Genomic DNA, 20078 nt, shown 5'->3' on the forward strand with positions numbered 1-20078 from the left:
TTTTTTTGACATGTGGTTTTCAATCTGATCTTCTTGACACCTGTTACTTTATTTATGCTCAGTTTAGTTTTCCATATCATATAAAAGCTTAAAAATCGTGTAACTTTATTACCAAAATATTGGTGCGGTACAATTGACACCTTAAGAAAGAAAATTTGCTGCGTTATGATATACGGCCCCAATTGCTAAAAAAATGATCTGAAAATCGACCCACTAGGTTGCAAAATATTCGAACCAGCAAGGGGACCACTTGACGAATATATTTCCTTAACATACAACAAATAAAGCTTAATTCTTGGCCATTTTCTATAACATAATGACAATCTTTTGAATAAAGTTTAATTCTTGGCCACAATATTAAATTGTAAAAGTTTTATTTCTTCTTAAATACCTCAAGTCTAAGAAACGACCTTTATTTAAATAAAAATAAATATTTTTCATAAAAAGTTAATTAAAGTTTTAATAAATAAATTTTGCAGTTTGTATTTCGTTGAAAAACCTTGACCCATATCTGAAATATCGAATGTAAAAAAAAATATTTTATAAAGATCAAAGAAAAAGAACTACACATTTTTTATCGTCAAATATTATTTAGAAGTATATTTTCGATTGCTAGCAAAAAATAAATTAAGAAATATCCCATACGAATTAGGTTCTGTATAACGAGATTCTCCAAAGCGAAATTCTCTTTATAAGGAGATAATTGTGTGGCCCAAAAGCAAAGTTGTTTCTTTATAAAGAAATTTCAATTTTCAATTTTGGAAACAAAGTTTACTATGATTTGAATTCCTTATTTTAAAAGGGAACTTCCCATTTTGGGAAGAACTATCTTAAAGTGAAAAGAAGTGTAATAGAAATGTTAGGCATATCAGCAGGTCAATTGTTCGAGCTGGTATTTTAAGTTTTAGAATTGTTGCCAAATTATCGAAGCTTATTTCGCTGTATCAGAGAAGTTATCGATGAATGAAAAAGTTAAAAAGGGAGAAAAGAAAAAAGATGCTGCACAAAAATTTGGTGCATCGTTTAGTACATTGTCGACAAAATGTTGTTTTCTATATAGCGATTGTTTTATAAAACTTCTTTATAACGAATCCATTTTTCGTTCCCTTGAAGGTTCGTTATAAAGAAGTTTGACTGTATATTCAATTGGAACAAGAATTCGATGTTCTTAGCAAATGTGTATTTCAAAATTATGTTTTATCAATTGAATCTAACCTAAAAAAAAATAAAATAATCCAGCATGGAAGAAATCATTTTTAAACCCTATTCACAAATCAGGGTTGATATACGAAAAACTTGAATTTTTAGTTAAGGAACACATTGCACCGCTACAAAATGGTTTCTTTGCAGGAAGATCAACAACGACTAATCTTTTTATTTCCTCCAATTTCATTTTAAATAATTTCGAAGAAGGACATCAAATTGATGTAATTTATACCGATTTTTGAAAGACATTTGATAGATAAGCTCACTCCATTTTAATGAAGAAATTGAAAAACTTTGATTTTCATTCATAATTTTTGGAATGGTTGGAATCGTATCCTAAGGGTCGAGTTCAATTTGTTTGCAATGAGGAAGTTCTGTTTCATCCGGTGTGCCCTAAGGTAGCCATCTTGGACCCCTTCTCTTCCTAATTGTTTTAAATGATTTACCTAGTATTTTCCTCAATTCTAGTCAACTTCTTTTTGCCGATGACTTAAAGTTTTTTCATGGCTTAAATATTTGGCTACGATATTTCAAAATTATCCCAATGGTGCACGAAAAACCAATTATATTTAAATGTCTCTAAATGTCAATGTTTTTCTTTTTGCAGTAACTTTTCTGAAATTATTTTTGACTACAAAATTGAGATCAAGTTCTGGAAAGAGTAAGGGAGAAGAAAGATCTTGGTGTAGTTTTTGACCCTTAACTTAACTTTGTTAGGCACATTATGTTTAGTCCATCCAAAGCAAATTCTATGCTGTTTTATCAAACGCAGTAGCATAGCATAAAGACCCTATTGCTCTCAAATCGCTTTTTACATCATATGTAAGACCAATCTTGGAACACTGTTGTGTAATCTGTAACCCTTATTATAACATTCAATCAAAGAGAATTGAAATGGTCCAAAAAAGTTTACAAGATTCACGATTCAAAAATTTGGGCGGAACATCAAAACTCCATCCTACAAAACTAGATGCCAAGTTTTAGGTATTCAATCACTTGAATATTCTATCATATCGTATCAAATGCCCTTGTTAGCTTAAAAAAAGAGGACATAAATGGCTACCTTGAGGGACTTAAACAGATAGTTTGTAAATATATCTCAATGATACAAATACAATTCGAGAACATGTTTGTGAGGTATATTTTCAACCCACCGCTACAATGTCTTCTAACTATAAAATGTATCGATATATGTTGCATGTTTTTTGAGAAAATGGTCACACATAATTCAGCTTAATTTTATATCCAAAGACTAACTCAATTAATAAAATAAGGTTGGTGCAACATTTCGTCTCTATACTTTTGAAAAATTTTCTTATTTTTAAGAATTGTAATGTTTTTTAATTGTCGTGCTGAAACAATTTCTATAATTTAAATCAATTAAACGCGCTTGAAATTCGTAAATGATAAAATGTCATACGGCACTAAAGAAGTTGTGTATTTGAATTAAACAAGAAAATGTACATAAATCATGCTTCTTTAATTTTAAACAAAATTCTTCAAAATCACCTTCATTCAAGATTTTGTATTAAAAAAGCCTTTTTCAGAACATTTAATCTTTGTCTTGCAAAACTCAAAAACAAGAATTGGCAGTTTGGACGGAATTCTGTTTGCAAAGAATTGAAATTCGGTCCCACAAAATATTTAAATAAAATTAATTAAAATGTGGGTTGTTAATGTTTTTCAGCAAGTGTCAGTGTTTGTCTTACAATTTCTGACTTTCAAGGTTAAGTTTCCCATACATAATTCATAACTTTGGAGTTCAATGCTTTTCGAAACTTACACGTTTTTTTAATTCATAAAACCAAGAATATTCTTTAAGTGTATTTAACACCAACCACTTCTTGACATCACTAAAATAGCCAAAACCAATGTAACATACTTTTTGTTTTCTTCAAATCCTTAATATTTGATTATCACTGAATTTTTTAAGCTTGGTTGTTCTCAACAAAAAAAAACTGACATTAAACAATCTACTTATACATGTTTAGTCTAAGCCATTTATTTGCACTTTCCTGTCTGAGAAAATAAATAACAAAATCGTGACAGAACTTTTTAATTCAACACAAAATATTCTTCTTTTAATTTGAACATAATTTTAATGCCACCCTCTAGTATACGAAATCATCAATAATAAAAATTCTTTCGCTTCTTTCGTTCTTCTCAGACAACCATTTTTTCTTTTATCAAAGAACAGATTTTTCTTTTACAACTTTTATTTTTGTATAACTCAACAGGACTTGGTATACAATAACACTTGAAACCCTTCCCGCACTTTTATAGAATCTCTATGGTGGTGTCTTTTCACTTTTCCAAACCTATAATCAGTTCAACCTAGAAACAATTTTCAACTGCATATAGCTACTCACAAAAGTCTCAGAACAAGAAAAATAAAAGAATTTCAAGACAGCAAAATGAGAAGTCTTCAACTAGAAACAACACAAACATTCAGGACACAACTAATAATAGCCAAAAGCCCTTCTTCTTCCTAGCCTTGTGTTTGGCAATGGCTTGACTTGGCTTAACTCTGATGGTGGCTTTAATATTCTATAGGAACAGCATCACAACAAAGCTACGATGGACAGCACAATAAATTCTCAGGCGCTACCACATTTCAAATCCATTCTCAATGCCCCACTTGAAGATGCAACAAATGAAAAATAAAAATGGAGAAGAAAAAGAAGCTACTGCACGTGTTCCAGCTGCGGTGCGCTATATGACATAAGCATAACCACAAGCTGCTGTTTGTTTCTTCAAACTGCAACAATTTCTCTATCTCTGTAGAGGTCCTGCTAAAAACTATAAGTGCTTCTTCGTCTGTAGTTTTTGAAAAGCCAGAAACGAAAAGTTAATAATAGTTCTTTTCGAAACCCAATAATGAGAAAGGAAGGGGCCTTAGCCTGTATGCCTAACCTATTCTATCCTATTTGTCGGCCTTGTGCCTCCTTCTTCTTGTGACTACATAGTATAGAGGATAAGAGGACGACACAATGATGATGACGAACTGGGAGCAAGACGATGAAAAACAAAATACCTACTTGGTCTTCTTCACTTTGTATAGTTCGTATAGTTTTCTAGTACGGACTTAGACAATCACCACAACAGAGCCTAGATTGTAGCTTTAGCTGTCTTGATGTCTTTTATTTTTATACTTCTGTTGCTGCTGCTGCGAATTCAACTCTGGAACACTATTTTTGCCGCCACGCTTCTTCATCTCACCGCTCACTTGCGCCCTCTGTGTCTCTCTTTTATATAGAAATACCTCCTGCGCACCTCAAAGATTCAAGAAGAATTAAGCTGGAGTTCAACTATAGGCTATAGGCTAGGCTGGGGTGTAATTTATAATAGCCGTACTAGCACAGTGGCATTAGGACGAGATCGTTTATAAAAATTAAATGGATTGCAGGTAGAACGCCTTCATTAATTTTAGAGCAAATTCTCTGTGGCATGTTTTTTGATCATATTTTACTTCTTTAGCTTATTGTACAGTGGGACCAAGTCTGATAAAAGACAACGTTTAGTAAGTTAATCCTTCAACAAATGGGCGGCTAACGTGGGTAAAACTTTACTTTTAGCGAATAACTAAGTTTAGGATGATTTTTTCAATATGAATACGACGATCTTTGGTAAACTTGATGAATTAGTACTTTAGACAAAGTTTTTCAGAGAAATGTTTATTTTGAACTTGAGTTAAGTGAATAACTGTAGTGCCTTAATAGTGCATTAAATAAACAATCGTTAATTTACTCTGGCGTTGGACTGTTTCACACTTAAACATCTGTACAAATCTCTTTTTATAGCTAAATAACTTAAACCTTAATAATATATTTTAAGCCCCATTTATTCCGTATAATCGAATTTTAATTTTAAATCGAGTTAAAATAATGAATTAGAGAATGGTTTTAGTTCTACTCGAGCTAAATTAATAATTTTAGATTATTAATAAGATTTGGTTTATCAAACAAACAAATTTGATGTTTAATACCTCCAAATTTAACTCACTTTTATGATTTCCACGCTTGCTTCAAATATTTCAGTAAAAATTGGATTAATATGCAAATAAATATGAAGGGTTCATGGTAACGCTCTTTTGTGGGAGTATTAGAAGACGTCTGATAATTTTTAAAAGTATCAGAATTCGTTTTTGATTCATACGAAGAAGTTGTACAACTTTTTATTTCTTCATTTTCTTGGATTGTGTCCCACTATTTTGTTTGAAGTCAGTCGTCATCTACGACCCCCTTCTGGAATAAGTCTGGGAATACTTTTTATTTTATTTTTGTTCTGTATAATTTTTATTTGGTTGGTCTCTACTTCCATTTAGTTTTGGGAGCAATCTCACTTTGTACCTGTAAGATCTCTAGGTGAGACGATAGGTCGGTTGTCGGTCGACGTCGTCGTTGGCTGCTTCTGCTTTTTTGTTTATTTATTTTCTTATTTTCTGAGACCGATCGTGGCTTTTGAAAAAGAGATTGCTTCAAAAGATCAAGACAGTTGGTAAAGTCAAACCATATACAACATGAAGAAGAGTGAACAGAAATTAAAAAAAAAAAGTTAAAATGATTCAAATGAATTCAAACGACAGACCGGACAGACAGACAAATTTTTCTTAAAGTTCTATACCAATGATGTTTTCGAACGTATACAAATGAGAACTGTCCGTTGTGCGTCGTTCGACGACGACGTCGCAAAAGTTTTTGTTGCTTTGTTTTCAATGGAAGTATGAATTCCTAAATCTGATCAGTAGATTGGATAAGATACTAAGGCACGTTCTATTGTTAACATTTTTGTGTTTTAAAACACGAGACACAAAAGTAACAAGAGAAATAAGAACAGTAGTTTTTTCTAACTTTCTTTCGATAATTATTAAATTTCCTTTTTTTAGAACTTTTCATTAAACTTTGTGAATAGACGGTTAGAGCGGTCTTAGGTGCCCGAAAAACTTTGATGCCGCCAAGATATGTTTGCTTCATTCATGGACACTTGAAATTGTTAATATGTTTAATTCTTTAAAATGGCGCCCAACACTTGGTAAATGCACTTGAAGCCATTAATTTCCTTTTAACTTGTATTCCACTTGAAGCTTACAAAGTTTAATTTATGTAAATGGCACCCAATGCGATGACTATTTAAAATAATATCTTTCGATTGTAACTGCAGTTCAATCTTAAATCCATAGGAGCTAAATAAATCATTAAAAAGAACTCAATTTATTTTTTAAGAGTATTGACTGCTTTGGTATTAGAATACCACTTGAACATTTACATAAATGCCTAATTCCTGATTTTTAAAAAGGTGCCCAATGTTATCACTATGAAGTAGCATTTAATTGTTAAAATATATGAGCTACATAAAATATTTGACAGAAACCGTTTAAGAACTTCTATTGGGTAATTTCCACTTCAAAGTAATCAGACGCTTGAAATATTAACTCCCAATGCGAAGACCTACATATCTTTTATAAATTATGTATCCTTAAAATTGCAGATTTCGTGAGTTATATACGATTAGACAGTCATTTTTATGCTATTCTTTTCTTCACTTCGATTTGGATTCTTAGATAATAAATCAATAAAAATGGCGCCCAATGCGATGGCCTTAGATTTCATATTTAATCTACTGAAAAGCCTTAAAATATACAACCAGACACCAGGCACTTTTCTTTAATTGTACCTTAACTTTTAAAAATATAAAAATCCATAAAATGGCGCCCTTTTGGTTACTTACCTCTTGAATTTAATCTATACGATAAAATATTCAATTTTCTAAAATGGCGCCCAATGTGATGACACAAGAAAAGTCGTCAGAAACCGTTGAAACCTTAAATAATTAATTCACATTCCTTCGTCGTATACCTACATATTATTTTTTGATATTATTGTTGTTCAATATATAAAAAGTGTTGTCATTTTTCAATTCTCCAAAAGGAGAATTTCCAGATCCGTAAGAAATTTAAATATCCAAGTTTACCTGTTTCTTGCGTCTTTTTGTCCTGCATTTTTCCCAAAATTAGTTAAAAAACAAATAAAAACACACACATTTTTTTCTATTTATATAAAACCATCATTTTATTCAACCTATTTGTTGTCGTTGTTTTTTTTTGTTTTTAATTTTAAAAATATCTATTCAATAATAATAATACAATTTCCTTACACAAACTAATAAGACTACTTTTACAAAAAGTAGTATAGTTCTTAAAAAAAGAAATAAAATTAAATCTAAACATTTAAAGAAAATAATAATTTTACTAAATTATAATTTGTGGAAATTTTATTCTGTTTTAATAAACAAAAAATTAATGAGAAATTATTACGAATTATTTTTATTTTAACCTAATTATATTTATTATTTTTATTTTTTAAGTTTGTACAAAATTTGTTTAGCTATTAATTTTATGTAATTCTATTTTTATACAATTTTTTGTTAAAATTAATATTATTTTGTTTGAATGGAAGAACTATTTTTTTTTTAAATTATTATTAAAATATTTAATTCTTGGCAAGTCTTACTTTTTTTTAAATGCAGAAAATTTAAATGAATTACAATATTTTATTTGTTTATGGCGATTAATATTTTTTTTTTAATTTTATTTTTAAGATTTACTATTTTGTTTTGTTTTTGTTTTTATTTTTTAAATGTTTTTAATATACAACTATTTAAGAGTCTTTATTGGCTTTATAGTCTTGGATACAGTATGTACAATTTTACGACTTATTTTCCATTTTGGGAGCGGTGTATGGGGGTGATAATTATTAATATTAAATTAAAAAAAATATTTGAAAATGCATTTTAAGAAAAAATGTAAATACACAAAGACAAAAATTAATGAGGTTTGTTATCTTAATGGCTAAAATCCTAAAATTTAATGGCAAACTGATTAAAAATAAATTCTGTACAAGTGTGATTATGATTAATGTATTTGTTTTGTTTTGTTCTTATACACTTTTTGTTTAAATAGTTTAAAGTTTGTTGTTACCACAGCCGGGAGGGTCAGCTAGTGTTACCTCACTCTTAACTACTTAACTTAGAGTCTACTACACATGATTTAAAGGAGGGTAGGTCGGGGGTAAGGTGGGACATGGAGGGACTTTAATTAAATTCAACAGATTACATTCTCACTCGCATCTCATTGTCGAGATTTTTACGTTGCTGCGGTTGCGGTTGATGCCGTGGCAGTGAAACCATATGATGGCCAGTTGGCACTCCACCAACAACATGCGGCGATATCGATGGCGACCTTGTCGCTAATGGCGATAGGGATGGTGAGAAGCTGGGCGACATCGCCGATGATGTACTGAAACCACCGCCGGGTGCATCGTGACTAATTGGTGATCGTGGCAGGAGGTATTGATTGGCGGGCACCGAGGAGTGATGGCTGCCACTCCCCCGGCTAGATAATACTGGAACGTTAATGGATCGAGGGGCGACATTTGTCAGGAGCGGAGGTGGAATGTGCTTGGCGGAGTGGGCCAGTGACTGCTTGCTTTTGGCACTGGACGATGCTCCGCTATTGCCACTATGCACCGACAGGGTGTCATCTTTCAGTCTTGCGATCTCTGAGAAAACGTGCGCCAGCGGCTGGTATTGCGGACCCCAGTCGAGAAGGTAGTCCCAGTTATAGCTGCCGGTGAGTTCCTCTTCGCTGTGGACTATGGAACTCAAGGAGCCGTTCATAGAGGGGCCGACATTCCCACTGCCGACGACCGGAACATCCCCGAAGCCCATGACGTGATCGACGGCAGCACCGATGCTTCCGGCTGTTGTTGCGGCTTCGTCAGTACTGCTGGCTCGGTCACTTCCTCCGTTTACATCATTGAGTTTTGCGTAGATGAGGTTTGTGATATCAGACTCGCCGCCTGGTTCCTCGTCGAACATGTGAAGGGAGTCTATGGGGAGGGGATGATGGAGATGGGAGTCCTTGTTGCTGCCACCGATACTCTCTGAACATCTGCGGGAGGATGTTGACGCTGCTCCCGTTGTGTTGGGATTGTCGACGATGCCCAGTCGCGCCAGATACTCTTGAGTGTTTTGCACCGAGATGTCGGACAGTCGTCCGTCATCGCTGCCTCTATGGTGATCCCGATGGAGTGGACCTTCATTGATCATGCGAATTTCTTCATCCTCACCGTCATCTTCAGCTGAACCCCGTCCACTTGATCCAGATTGCTCGGAGCCTGAGAGTTCTGATGTGGTTGCTGCTCCAGAATTCGAGCTTGCTGCATGTGGACCGTAAGGAGGGATCTCGTCATATTTGGGTGGTGCAAATTGACCCGCACTTCCAGTGGCTCCTGATCCACCTCTAATTGGTATCGTGTCGAAAGCACTAGGATCCACATAGCTGTTGGTGTTACCCACCGTCTCAGTGCTAAGACTTGGCTTGGAGACTTGTCTATGCCTCCTATTTCTCATATGCAAAAACAGGAAGATTCCAGCAAACGCACAAATGACAAGCAAGAACGCAATCAACAATCCCAGTGCCCAGTCAGCGAACCCACCGCCAGAACTAGGTGCTCCAACGTTGCTCGCCATGTTAGTGTTAAGGTGACCCAATGGATCGAGGGAAATCTCGACGACAGTCATGTTGGTGAGTGATCCTTGGCGCCCTGAACTAGCTGTGATCACCAAGCTGATGTCACGTCCATCATCAAAATTGTCATCGAGCTTCTTCTTGATGACCACTGCTCCCGTTGTCCGGTTAACCTTAAAATAGGCATGTTGTGAGGTCAGCTGGTAGACCACTCGTCCATCAGCACCCTTGTCACGATCACTGGCTGAAACTTGGCCCACGGTATACCCTAGCTGCATGTTTTCTTCCGCCGGCGATGACATCACAAAGCGATATGTCCTCTCTGTGAACTGCGGACTATATTCGTCCTTCGAGTCGATCATGATACGCACTTTGACCGTTGCATACTTGCCGCCTGTATCGGTTGCGCGCAGCACAAAGTCGTAGCGGTTTCTTTGTTCATAGTCGAATATGGCGTTAGAGGTGACGACTCCACTAGTGGCATCGACGCGGAACAGTTTATAGACGAGTTCATCGCCAGCCATGTTGTGCGGATCCGATTGATCGATGGAGTAGTTCAGGCTCCCGTAGATGCCGCGATCCAGATCGGTTGCGCGTGCAGTGAAAATACTCGTCCCGACTGCTTCATTTTCGCCAATGAACTCGATGTATTCGGCAACGGGGAATCGTGGAGCGTTATCGTTCTCATCGACCAGCGAAACGGCGAATGGCTGCAAGTTGCACCGTGGAACAGCCGCACTATCACATGCTCGCACGATCAGTTCGTAGTTCATGGCTCCACGGTCATAGTCGAGTTGATTGTTCACAAACAGCACTCCAGAGACCAGGTCGACGGTGAACATGCCCTCGTCGTTGCCCGACGTGATATCGTACACAATGTCCGAATTTGGAGTGTTCTCCAAGTCCGCATCAACAGCCAGCAATTGTGCTATGGAGTACCGCAGCGGAGCCGACTCACTGATTTCCGCTTCATACTGTCCGCTGGAATCAAACACCGGTGAGTTGTCATTCGCGTCCTCAACCGTGACAAACACATTGATCGCCGACGAATTGTTGTCCGCCCGCAATGGAGCACCCTTCTCGCTCATTATCAACCGTAGCTTGTACAAATCGACACGCTCACGATCCAGCGGCTGGACAAGAATGATGGCACTCGATTGGTAAACTTCAAACGTGCCGTCTTCGTTGCCAGCGACAATAGTGAACACCAAATGCTGAGTCAACTCCGTATCGAGAACGTCCTGCGATAACCTCAACACCACCGTACCTAAGGGTGCTTCCTCGTTAATGCTAGTTCGGTATTGCGTCTGCAGGAATTGTGCCCTTCCCTGGCTATTTGCATTCGCCTGCACCATGACAATAGTTGATGACTGCTGCGGAGGAGTACCCGAGTCAGTGGCGAGAATTGTCAGATAGATGTCATCACGACCGACCGCTGCGTTAATGCGACTAGTGTTAACATAGACACTTCCAGACGACTCGTGAATGGAGAAGCCCGCTTGCGGCGGATGTATGCTATACCGAATGAGTGCATTGCGCTCGGAGTCGATGTCAGTTGCATTGACCGTAAGCAGTTCGATATCCCGATCCCCATTGGATGACATCTGATCCGGAAGCATGGTGTAATAAGCTAGCTGCTGGAATACGGGCGCGTTATCGTTCTCATCGGTGACACGAACGGTGAGAGTGGTGCGTGCTTCGTGTGCTGTATCCGATGCAATTATCTCCAATTGGTATTCTTGTTGCAGTTCGTAGTCGAGTCGCTTGCGGAGGATCACTTTGCCGCTGTAGCGATCGATGGCAAAGATGGAAGTGTTTTCTTCGTAGATGCTGGTTGAGGTGGTTCTTGTTGTTGCCGAAGAAGTCAATGATGTATGGCTGCGACTGTGACTGTTACTGTTGCTGGTGGTGTCATCTTCACTGGCAAAGCGATATGTCAGCTCGGGATAGGTGTCGACGTCGTTTGCAGATATTATTGTAATAACACTGCCCGGTTCGGTACCTGTTTTGGAGAAAAGAAGAGAAAATGGAAAATAATGGTCAGCGAGGGAAATATGGATAATAGAAGAAAACAGTGGCTGTCAATGTCGAAGTTTCTTTGATTGATTCTTAGAATTCGGTGCTAACTTTGTAGATAATTCATATATGGGCTAGAAGAGTGTTGTAGTTTTGAAACGTGATAAAAATATTTTGGTCATAAATCATAAGTTCTTGGGGTTGTGGAATTGTGAGTAAGACCATTAAATTTTGTTGATTTAGACGATACAATAGGTGATATATAGGACTTAAAAGCTTTGTAGGAAAAGATTCTATCTATTTCTGACTTTACTAGCACTCAGTAATAGTTAAGAGTTGTAAGTTAATGGCCAAAAGTTCATAAAAAGCAGTAGCACAACCAAGAACACAGTAAGAAGTACATGAGCAAAATTGTGGCATTTGGCTTAAAAGCTTAAGTTGATTGTTCTACCTAATTGTTTAGGGAAATATAATGTGCTTTTTAACGATAAAAAAAGAAAAGGGTTTAAAAGTTGATATTCCACCAAAAGCGTTCGATTTTAGAGTCAAGAACCTTAATCTGAACATCATCTAAGAGAAATGAAGAAGATTTTAACAGTTTAGAAATATGACAGCTGAAAGAGCTTTTGATCTATTGAAAAAAGAAGTAAGCTGATTAAAAATATTTTACATTGCTTTTTAGATAAGGAAAATGTCAGAAATGAAGTCAAATGGATTTCCAACGCTATTTGTTTAAAATTGAGGTTTTTAGTTTAAATAAATCATATAAATCATATGTCGGATTCGTGAGAATTTTGATTTTGAGTGCGTACATAATCTTTTACCTTTGCTGATATTCTTTCCGATGATATACAAGGATTTAGTTGACAGTTGAAAACTTACAGTTGACAGTAAAAGCGACAACACTTAAGACTAACTAAAATTCTAGCAACTCGGATTAATGATGTTGCTTGGAAAATTATCTTTTACAGATTTAAGACTATTCTGAAATTTTAATTGGGGGCTTTGTCTTTCTTTTGGTCTTGTTTCAAGACCATAAAGGTTCAAAACAATATTATCGAGCTTAAAGATTGTTCGATTGATAATTTTGTTAAAGTTAAAACTTGTATTTTTAATTTCCAAGTTCAGTTTTTGACGAAGGAATTTTCGGTTAATTTTTCTGAGCATAAAAATAATCTTTAAATATGTTCCTACGTTGACGTTTTTACTAACGTCAAAGACACGTTAAGTTGAAAGTTTACAACTGACGTGACTGTTAAAATGGATCTTAAACTGTTAACTAACTTCTAAGAGTCTATTACCTCTGAATGCAGGTCAGGTTATTCTTGAAAACCGTATTGAAAGCCTAAATGACCGTTTACTGTAAAATAGGATTTTGTTCAAAAGTTTGGCTTTTTCATTGCTGATATTTGCATTGATTCCTAAATAATGTGTGAGAGCGAAACGCGAAAATTGCCTTGTGACATTTCTCGTGTTAATTTAGGAAAGTGAGATGATCTTGTACCAAAAACACTGACAACTGTTATGGTGTTTCTGGATCTCCAAGTTCATTGAACTTGAACAAGAAGAACGTGGTCTTAAGCATTAATTTCGTAGAAAAATTAAGTTGGACGCAGAAAAATTACTTCTGAAATTTCAAAGCTTTGCCTACTCTTTCTTCTGTGAAACTGACGTGGGAAAATTTTTAGATCTTCACATATTTTGTAAATGCCCTGATCTTAACTAATGTCCTGTCACTTCGTCTAAACGGATTAGCTCTTAAATGATGACTAAGTCATTAAAAAATTCCTCTTTGAAAGTTATTAATTCAATTGTTTCACGTCTTCAACTTGATACTTGACATCTTGAAATTAATGCCAACACTCTTTAAGTCTCATTTGAGTCTCATGATTACAAAAGGAAAAAAAAACTTTTAACATTTCAATATCTATAGTATACCTGCCTCCGTTATAACACAAAACGAAAACATAATATATCGTCTAACATCTGTCTTAGAACAGAATACAAGTCAACTTGACAGCTTCCTCATTATGCCTAAGAACAATAAAAGAAAAAACATTTAAGCTGACTCTAATGAATCGACAAAAACAAGCAAAGTATTGAAATCTCAAGGCCTAAACTAAATGCTTTTTAAGTCCCAACAAATCTTTCTTCAAGTCGAAGTCTAAGTCTAAACCGCACTTGTCCGTAGAGTAAAGCTTAGCTATGGATAGGTAAAGATATAGACTTGCACCTTAATCATTTGCATTAAACTGCAGTCCTAATCATTATGCAAAACACTTTGAAGCTCAAAACTTTGTGCAACACACACGGCTGGCTGTATGTAACAAGACGTGTCACCTAAATAATATATCGGCATTGTCAACCTATCAAATCACACACCGAGATAAACCATCTCTCGATCGGTAGTCCGACGACAACGTCGTCGTTCGTCTTGCATATGCATATAATTATAACGACCTTTGCTGGGAATGGAGAAATAGAATCGGAATTGATTGTTGTTGCAAAGTCAGCACCAATCTAAGAACTTCTAGAGACTCTATAGGTCGGTCTCGAGGAAACACTGGAACTCTATAACAATAATAAAATAAGAATAAGACGACTTACCTTCGCTAACACTAATCACACTGTGCGGCGGAAAAGTCGGCTGATTATCATTTACATCGATAATGTGCACCTGAATGGTAGCCGTGCCCGTCATCTGTGGCACCCCCTCATCGGTGGCTATCACCTTCAGCTTATAGATGTCGCGTATCTCACGATCGAGCACAATATTCGTCTTAACGATACCACTGAATGCCGGCTCAATGACAAACGCATTGTCATGATTGCCATCGACGATGTGATACAGCACCCGCGAGTTGGAGCCGGCGTCCGCGTCCAATGCCTGCACCTGCACCACCAGCGTCCCCTTGCTGTTGCCCTCCCACACCGTTGCCGAGTATTGTTGCTGTGTGAAATGTGGTCCATTGTCGTTCTCGTCCTCCAGGATAATGTGCAATTCCGCATAGCCGTACAACAATGGCGTTTCTTCGGTATGTGCGACCAAAATTAATCGCATCTCACTGGGCACCGGACTCGAGTGGTCTGCTAGTGCTGTTGATGTTGCTGCCATATCGTTGCTGTTGCCACTGCTGCTGCCGTATGTGATGCCACGACGCATTCTTCTGACAGTTTGTGTTGTTCTATTAGCAGCCACGTTCAAGGAGTTGCTCCTGTTGGCCGCAGTCGCAATGTCATCGTCATCGTTGCTGTTGCCATCGTCGCCGTGGAACAAGCTGCGTCCGTTTGACGAGGCCATGGATGACGACTGGGCATGGCCCGACAACGACGACGATGGCCAAGAGTACTTCTCGTAATCTAGATGTTCGGAGTTGCGCACTTTGATCTCACCGGTGATCGCGTCTATCGAGAATGCATCGTCCTCGTTGCCCGCACCAAATGAATAAATAATCTTCTGGCGTCGTCCGTCACTGCGCACTGCACTCACCCGAATGACAGACTGACCAATTGCGGTGTTCTCGCGCAGTCGCACATGATAGGTATCGTTTTGGAAACGCAGCAGCGGACTGCCCGACTGCGGCTCCCCCACACGGATCTCAATTAAGCCGATCGAACTCTGCGGCTGATTGCTCTTATCTTGTGCCCTCACCTTCAAGTGCAGCAGTTTGCCGTTCTCGCTGGCCAGACTCTGTGTGGCACTCACCGTTCCGGTGCTGGGATTGATGCGGAATTTCTTCGCAGTCGCATCCTGAATCAACGAATAGAAGATCTCACCGTTGATGCCTTGATCCGCATCGGTAGCTCGGACATCAAGCAGTGCCTTGCCCGGCTGGTTCAGGGTCGGCACCTGTGTCCGGAATGGGTAGCGATCGAATATCGGCTTGTTGTCGTTGACGTCGTCCACAATGATCTGTACGGGTACTCGTTGCGAACGTGAGTCATAGGGTCCGTCGTCTGTGGCCACAACCTCAAAGTTGTAGATATGTTGACGTTCCCGATCCAGAGGTCTGCAAAAGAAAAAAGAGAAAACAAGAACCATGAGTAAATAATAAAGGAGAAGGAGCACAAAGAGTGTGCTATGCGGGAATCATAGGCGAATCATTCATTTTATGTTGTGACAAATGGGATGCGTTTAAATCATTTCCAATATGCATAAGTCTTGGGTTGTGGTATGGGCGTTTTTCAGACTTGCCCCACAACGTCCATGGTGGCATTCGTTTCTTTATTCATAGAGCGAGGCATAGAGGACGACTACGCGACGAGAGAGTTATGGTCTTCAGCTAGGAGGCATATTATAAAAGACTCAACGTTCATGATGACGACTACAACTACGAAACGATGGTGAACGCAAGCACAAGGGAAAAAGGGTATGTTGTTGAGGAAAGAAATATCAGATCGACACAATCAGCATGCAGAGGGTTATGCGTTTTGGGTATAAAGGCGAGTCTACACTACAGTCAACTTATATATTCTTCTAGTTTATTGTGAAGACAATCGATGCTATGTTTTATAGTGTCCATTTCGGTTTGTGTCTTAGGAAGAATAAAGGTACATATGTACATATATAGAAGTAGAGATAGTTGATTTATTTTTGTAAAGCACAAAAAATGCCCCGGTAATAATTGTGTTATTAATCGACGAGTGCCATAATAGGTTTTTTAGTTTTCTTGTTCCAGAAATAAGGCCATTTGTGTCAGGTTTCACTTAATTGATAGACATTTATTTTTCGTTAGCTTGTAGAAGTTTTCTTTAAACGAGGAGAAATAAGTAGAAAAGTTTAATTTTTAATGAAAACTGTTCGAAAACTCAATTTTTATAACAGACAGAGGGCAAGTAAATCCAAGCCTCCTATAACTATGAATAGTCCAAAAACATTAGAGTGCCACATTTAGAACATAGATAAATTCTTATAAATGCCAAGTTTTTGCATTTAATGGTATAATACTCAAAGAAGCTGAAAGAAATGTCACTATTTTCAACCAGGGATTCATATTTATAGTCAAACAAATAACTCCAAGCATCACTTTGATAGATGAATGAAAATTCGAAAAAGAGAAAGAGAAAAGACGAAAAGATATTTTAAACGTCACTTTGACAAGTAAAATTAAGGAATAAAACTAAGCAAGGAGGTGTTTTAAAATAACTTCAAAGATCACTTTGACACATTAGTGAGAGTTGAAGAAAGAGAGATAGAAATGAAGAGAACATATATCCTCAAACGTCCTTTTGACTGTTGAATTGAGAGTTCGAAAAAAACAGAAAGAGAAAAAGACTATGAGATATTTTAGAAAAAAAACATATAATTTCAAATGTCACTTTAAGAAATGAGTGAGAATTCAAGAATATATGAAGAGAACAGATATTTTCAAACCTCACTTTGACAGATAAATGAGAGTTGAAGAAAGAGACTAAGAAAACTTTTAAAATAAACAGATAACTTCAAAAAAAGGACAGATAAAGAAAGAGTAATCGGATAACTTCAAACCTCACTTTGACAGATAAGTAAAGTTTAAGAAAGTGAGTTTTTTCTTCAACAGCGAATAAAGCTGAGAGTTTTACGTCATTGGAAATTCATTTCTTTATAGTTGACGGATGAAAGTTTACCAATTAACATTAGAGGAATTATTTCAAAATATAAAACGAGTTAAAAGAAAAACAATTAAAAATCAAAAAACATACAGCGTTAAATTTTCATGAATGTCTTATGTCAAAGGATCTAAAACAGAATAATGTCAAATGCAAATTTGGCAATTCTGTATTCCTCTCATACATTGTTTTTACGTAGGGTCGTCTCTTTTTAACACATTTATTTATCAGAGATTTGTATGTTCTTTATTATTTCAAAAATAGTTTCGTACTGTACGTTTTTTAAAAGTTTGTCAGGGTTTCAGAAAATGTTGACTTATATGAAATAAGAAACAGAAATAAAAATCTATGTTAAATGGTGTGTAAATCTTGCAGGAACCTGGAGTACTGTAAAGCCCGGTTTAAATAAAAAAATAAGATATTTTAATTCTTTTTGAATGGAAAGGAATAAATCTCTATTCCTATTAACGGTTCTTAACAAAATGTCCAATAAAATAGGTATTAACTCTGCATAAACGACGATTTATGACTTATTTCATTTTTCCAATCATCGATTAAAATTATTCTTTTTAATATACATTTCAATAGCTATATAAATTCATTAATATTATTTTTTTAATTAAACTTTTATTCCATCTTCTTACGAGTTTGTATGTTGGTAAGATTAATCCGTATAAATAGCTTATGGCAATGACTAATAGACTCATTTAATTTGTTCAATTAAAAAAAATTAACTTCTCTTCCTGCTGCTGCTGCTGCTGCTTTTAAGTCGTTGTGCTCTCCTTCCATACAAATCATAAAATTTTTTTAACAAAAAAAAAATAACTGAAGAAATCGAAAAAGAGAAAAAATTAAAATAACTCCCAATGTATCGATTACAAGCGATTGATTTATGACATTCACCGGCGAGTGGACAACAAAGCGTAGAGAAAACTACAATAAAAACAATAAGGAAGAAAAAAGAAGACTTTACAACTTTAACTACGATTTCGCCAAGCTCGATATACTTTTTAGCTATATAAATGGATATAGATATGCATTAAACATTTTATCCACCAACTTATATTTTTGTACCGAACCCCCTCCACTTCGCCTTTCTTTCTACTCCTCCCTAAAAAAAACATATCCTCATCACAAACTGAATCTTGATCTCTGGAAATAGGCCACAATTCTGAGGAATGAGAAAATGCTGCTGCCTTATATTGGCATCCCCACTGTTACAATTTCAACAAACAGCATCACCCCTCTTATGCTTCCTTTTTACATTGACACACAGAGTGGTATAAGAACTAAACATGGAGTCTCAACAAAAAAGACAGCATGTGTGTTGCACAAAATTAATTAAAGAAAAATAATAAGAAACAGAAATAAAATTCTTTTGAATTATTGCGTTAACTTAACGAGCAATAAAAATAGACAACATTGTAACATCATTTATCAGAGATGTTGAAAATTTTCGATGAAATCAAAAAATTTATAAAAAAAACTTTAATAAACAAAAACAACACAACAGAAAAACTATTAACAAATAAAGAACAACAACAAATTACCTAGAAAATTTAAACAAGATCACAAACTTGGTTCTAGGATCACTTCACTAGGATAAAGAAGTACCTGTATACAGTGGTTCGAATTGTATGAGAAATTTGGCTAAAACTCTTAATTTCTGAATTATTAACAAATAGGACAAACATCCACTCACTGATACATCAAAATCTCTTTTATAAAGTTTAGCATAGCCTCGAAGAAGGTGCTAAAATTGAGCTCGTTTTCTTAAAACATGTTTTCCATGTCTAAGAATTAAAAAAATATAATGGTGAACATTTTGCAGTAATACCAATTTTTTGTCGAAAATTTAGGGAAGCTTTTAAAAAGAAGGGTTCATTATTATTTGTGTGATTGTGAAATCAAAAGAAGGTTAAATAAAGAACCACTGTAAATTTACAGAAATTTAAAAAAAAAATTCTACCAATGAACTACTGTCAAAAATTAAAGTTTTAATAAATTAAAAAAATCATACAAGAATACTAAAGGCTCTAGAAGTATGAAAACAGTGGTTCGAGTTCTGCCGTCCTGCTGAAACAAATGTCGTCTAAATTCATATGGCTTAATTTGGGAAATTGGTTATCATCGTTTTGTAGCGCTAGCTGTTGACGGTGATTGACTCACTTACGTCGTTTTCAAAAAAGTGCGGACTAATTACGCTGCGCCGGGCTAAAATCCACTAAATATGATTTTTCGGTCGAAATTGGGGTCCTCTTTCAAACAATTTCAAGCCCAGTCAGCGCACAAACGGTGTTGTCTATGGCTATGAACTTTAAGCTCCTGGTTCTGTTGGATCTTGTTCCAGTCCAGACGCAAAATTAGTCAAGTTGAAGTCTGCGAAACGCCGAGTTCAGTGGGAATGTTCTCGGCTGATCTTGCGTTTCTTGAACGTACGGATGTGGGTTCAATGTTTACTGTTCCGGTCGTCTTAAATTTGGCCACCAAACATTGAAGAGCCAGACGTTCAAGAGTCAACAGTGAACCTCATCTAACGTAATTGGGCGCATTGCCCGCTACGTTTGAGTTAACGATTACTCATTTTGATAATAAAGTCGTATTATTTGAAAGTGCTGTTAAATATTGTAACTTGCAATGATGATTTGGAATACACAACTGAATAATAAAAAAAAAATTGACAGATGTCACCAAAACAAAATGGCAGCCCCAGGTCGCCAAAATCTAACCGCGCCAAAAA

At 36.3% G+C, this 20078-nt stretch overlaps 1 protein-coding gene across 1 annotated transcript in view; it reads right to left on the bottom strand.

The window, feature by feature from the left end:
- Positions 1 to 7486: 7486 nt before the first annotated feature.
- Positions 7487 to 20078, bottom strand: part of LOC129952828 (protein dachsous) — a 232028-nt gene continuing 219436 nt past the window's right edge. The window contains exons 12-13 of the mRNA XM_056065679.1: positions 14357 to 15759; positions 7487 to 11735 (exon numbers count right to left, since the gene is read on the bottom strand). Of these exons, the coding sequence (XP_055921654.1) occupies positions 8314 to 11735; positions 14357 to 15759 (4825 nt within the window). The 3' untranslated portion in view covers positions 7487 to 8313. The remainder of the gene's footprint in view (positions 11736 to 14356; positions 15760 to 20078) is intronic.

Source organism: Eupeodes corollae, chromosome 3 (assembly GCF_945859685.1).
Source record: "Eupeodes corollae chromosome 3, idEupCoro1.1, whole genome shotgun sequence".
Classification (NCBI taxonomy): domain Eukaryota; kingdom Metazoa; phylum Arthropoda; class Insecta; order Diptera; family Syrphidae; genus Eupeodes; species Eupeodes corollae.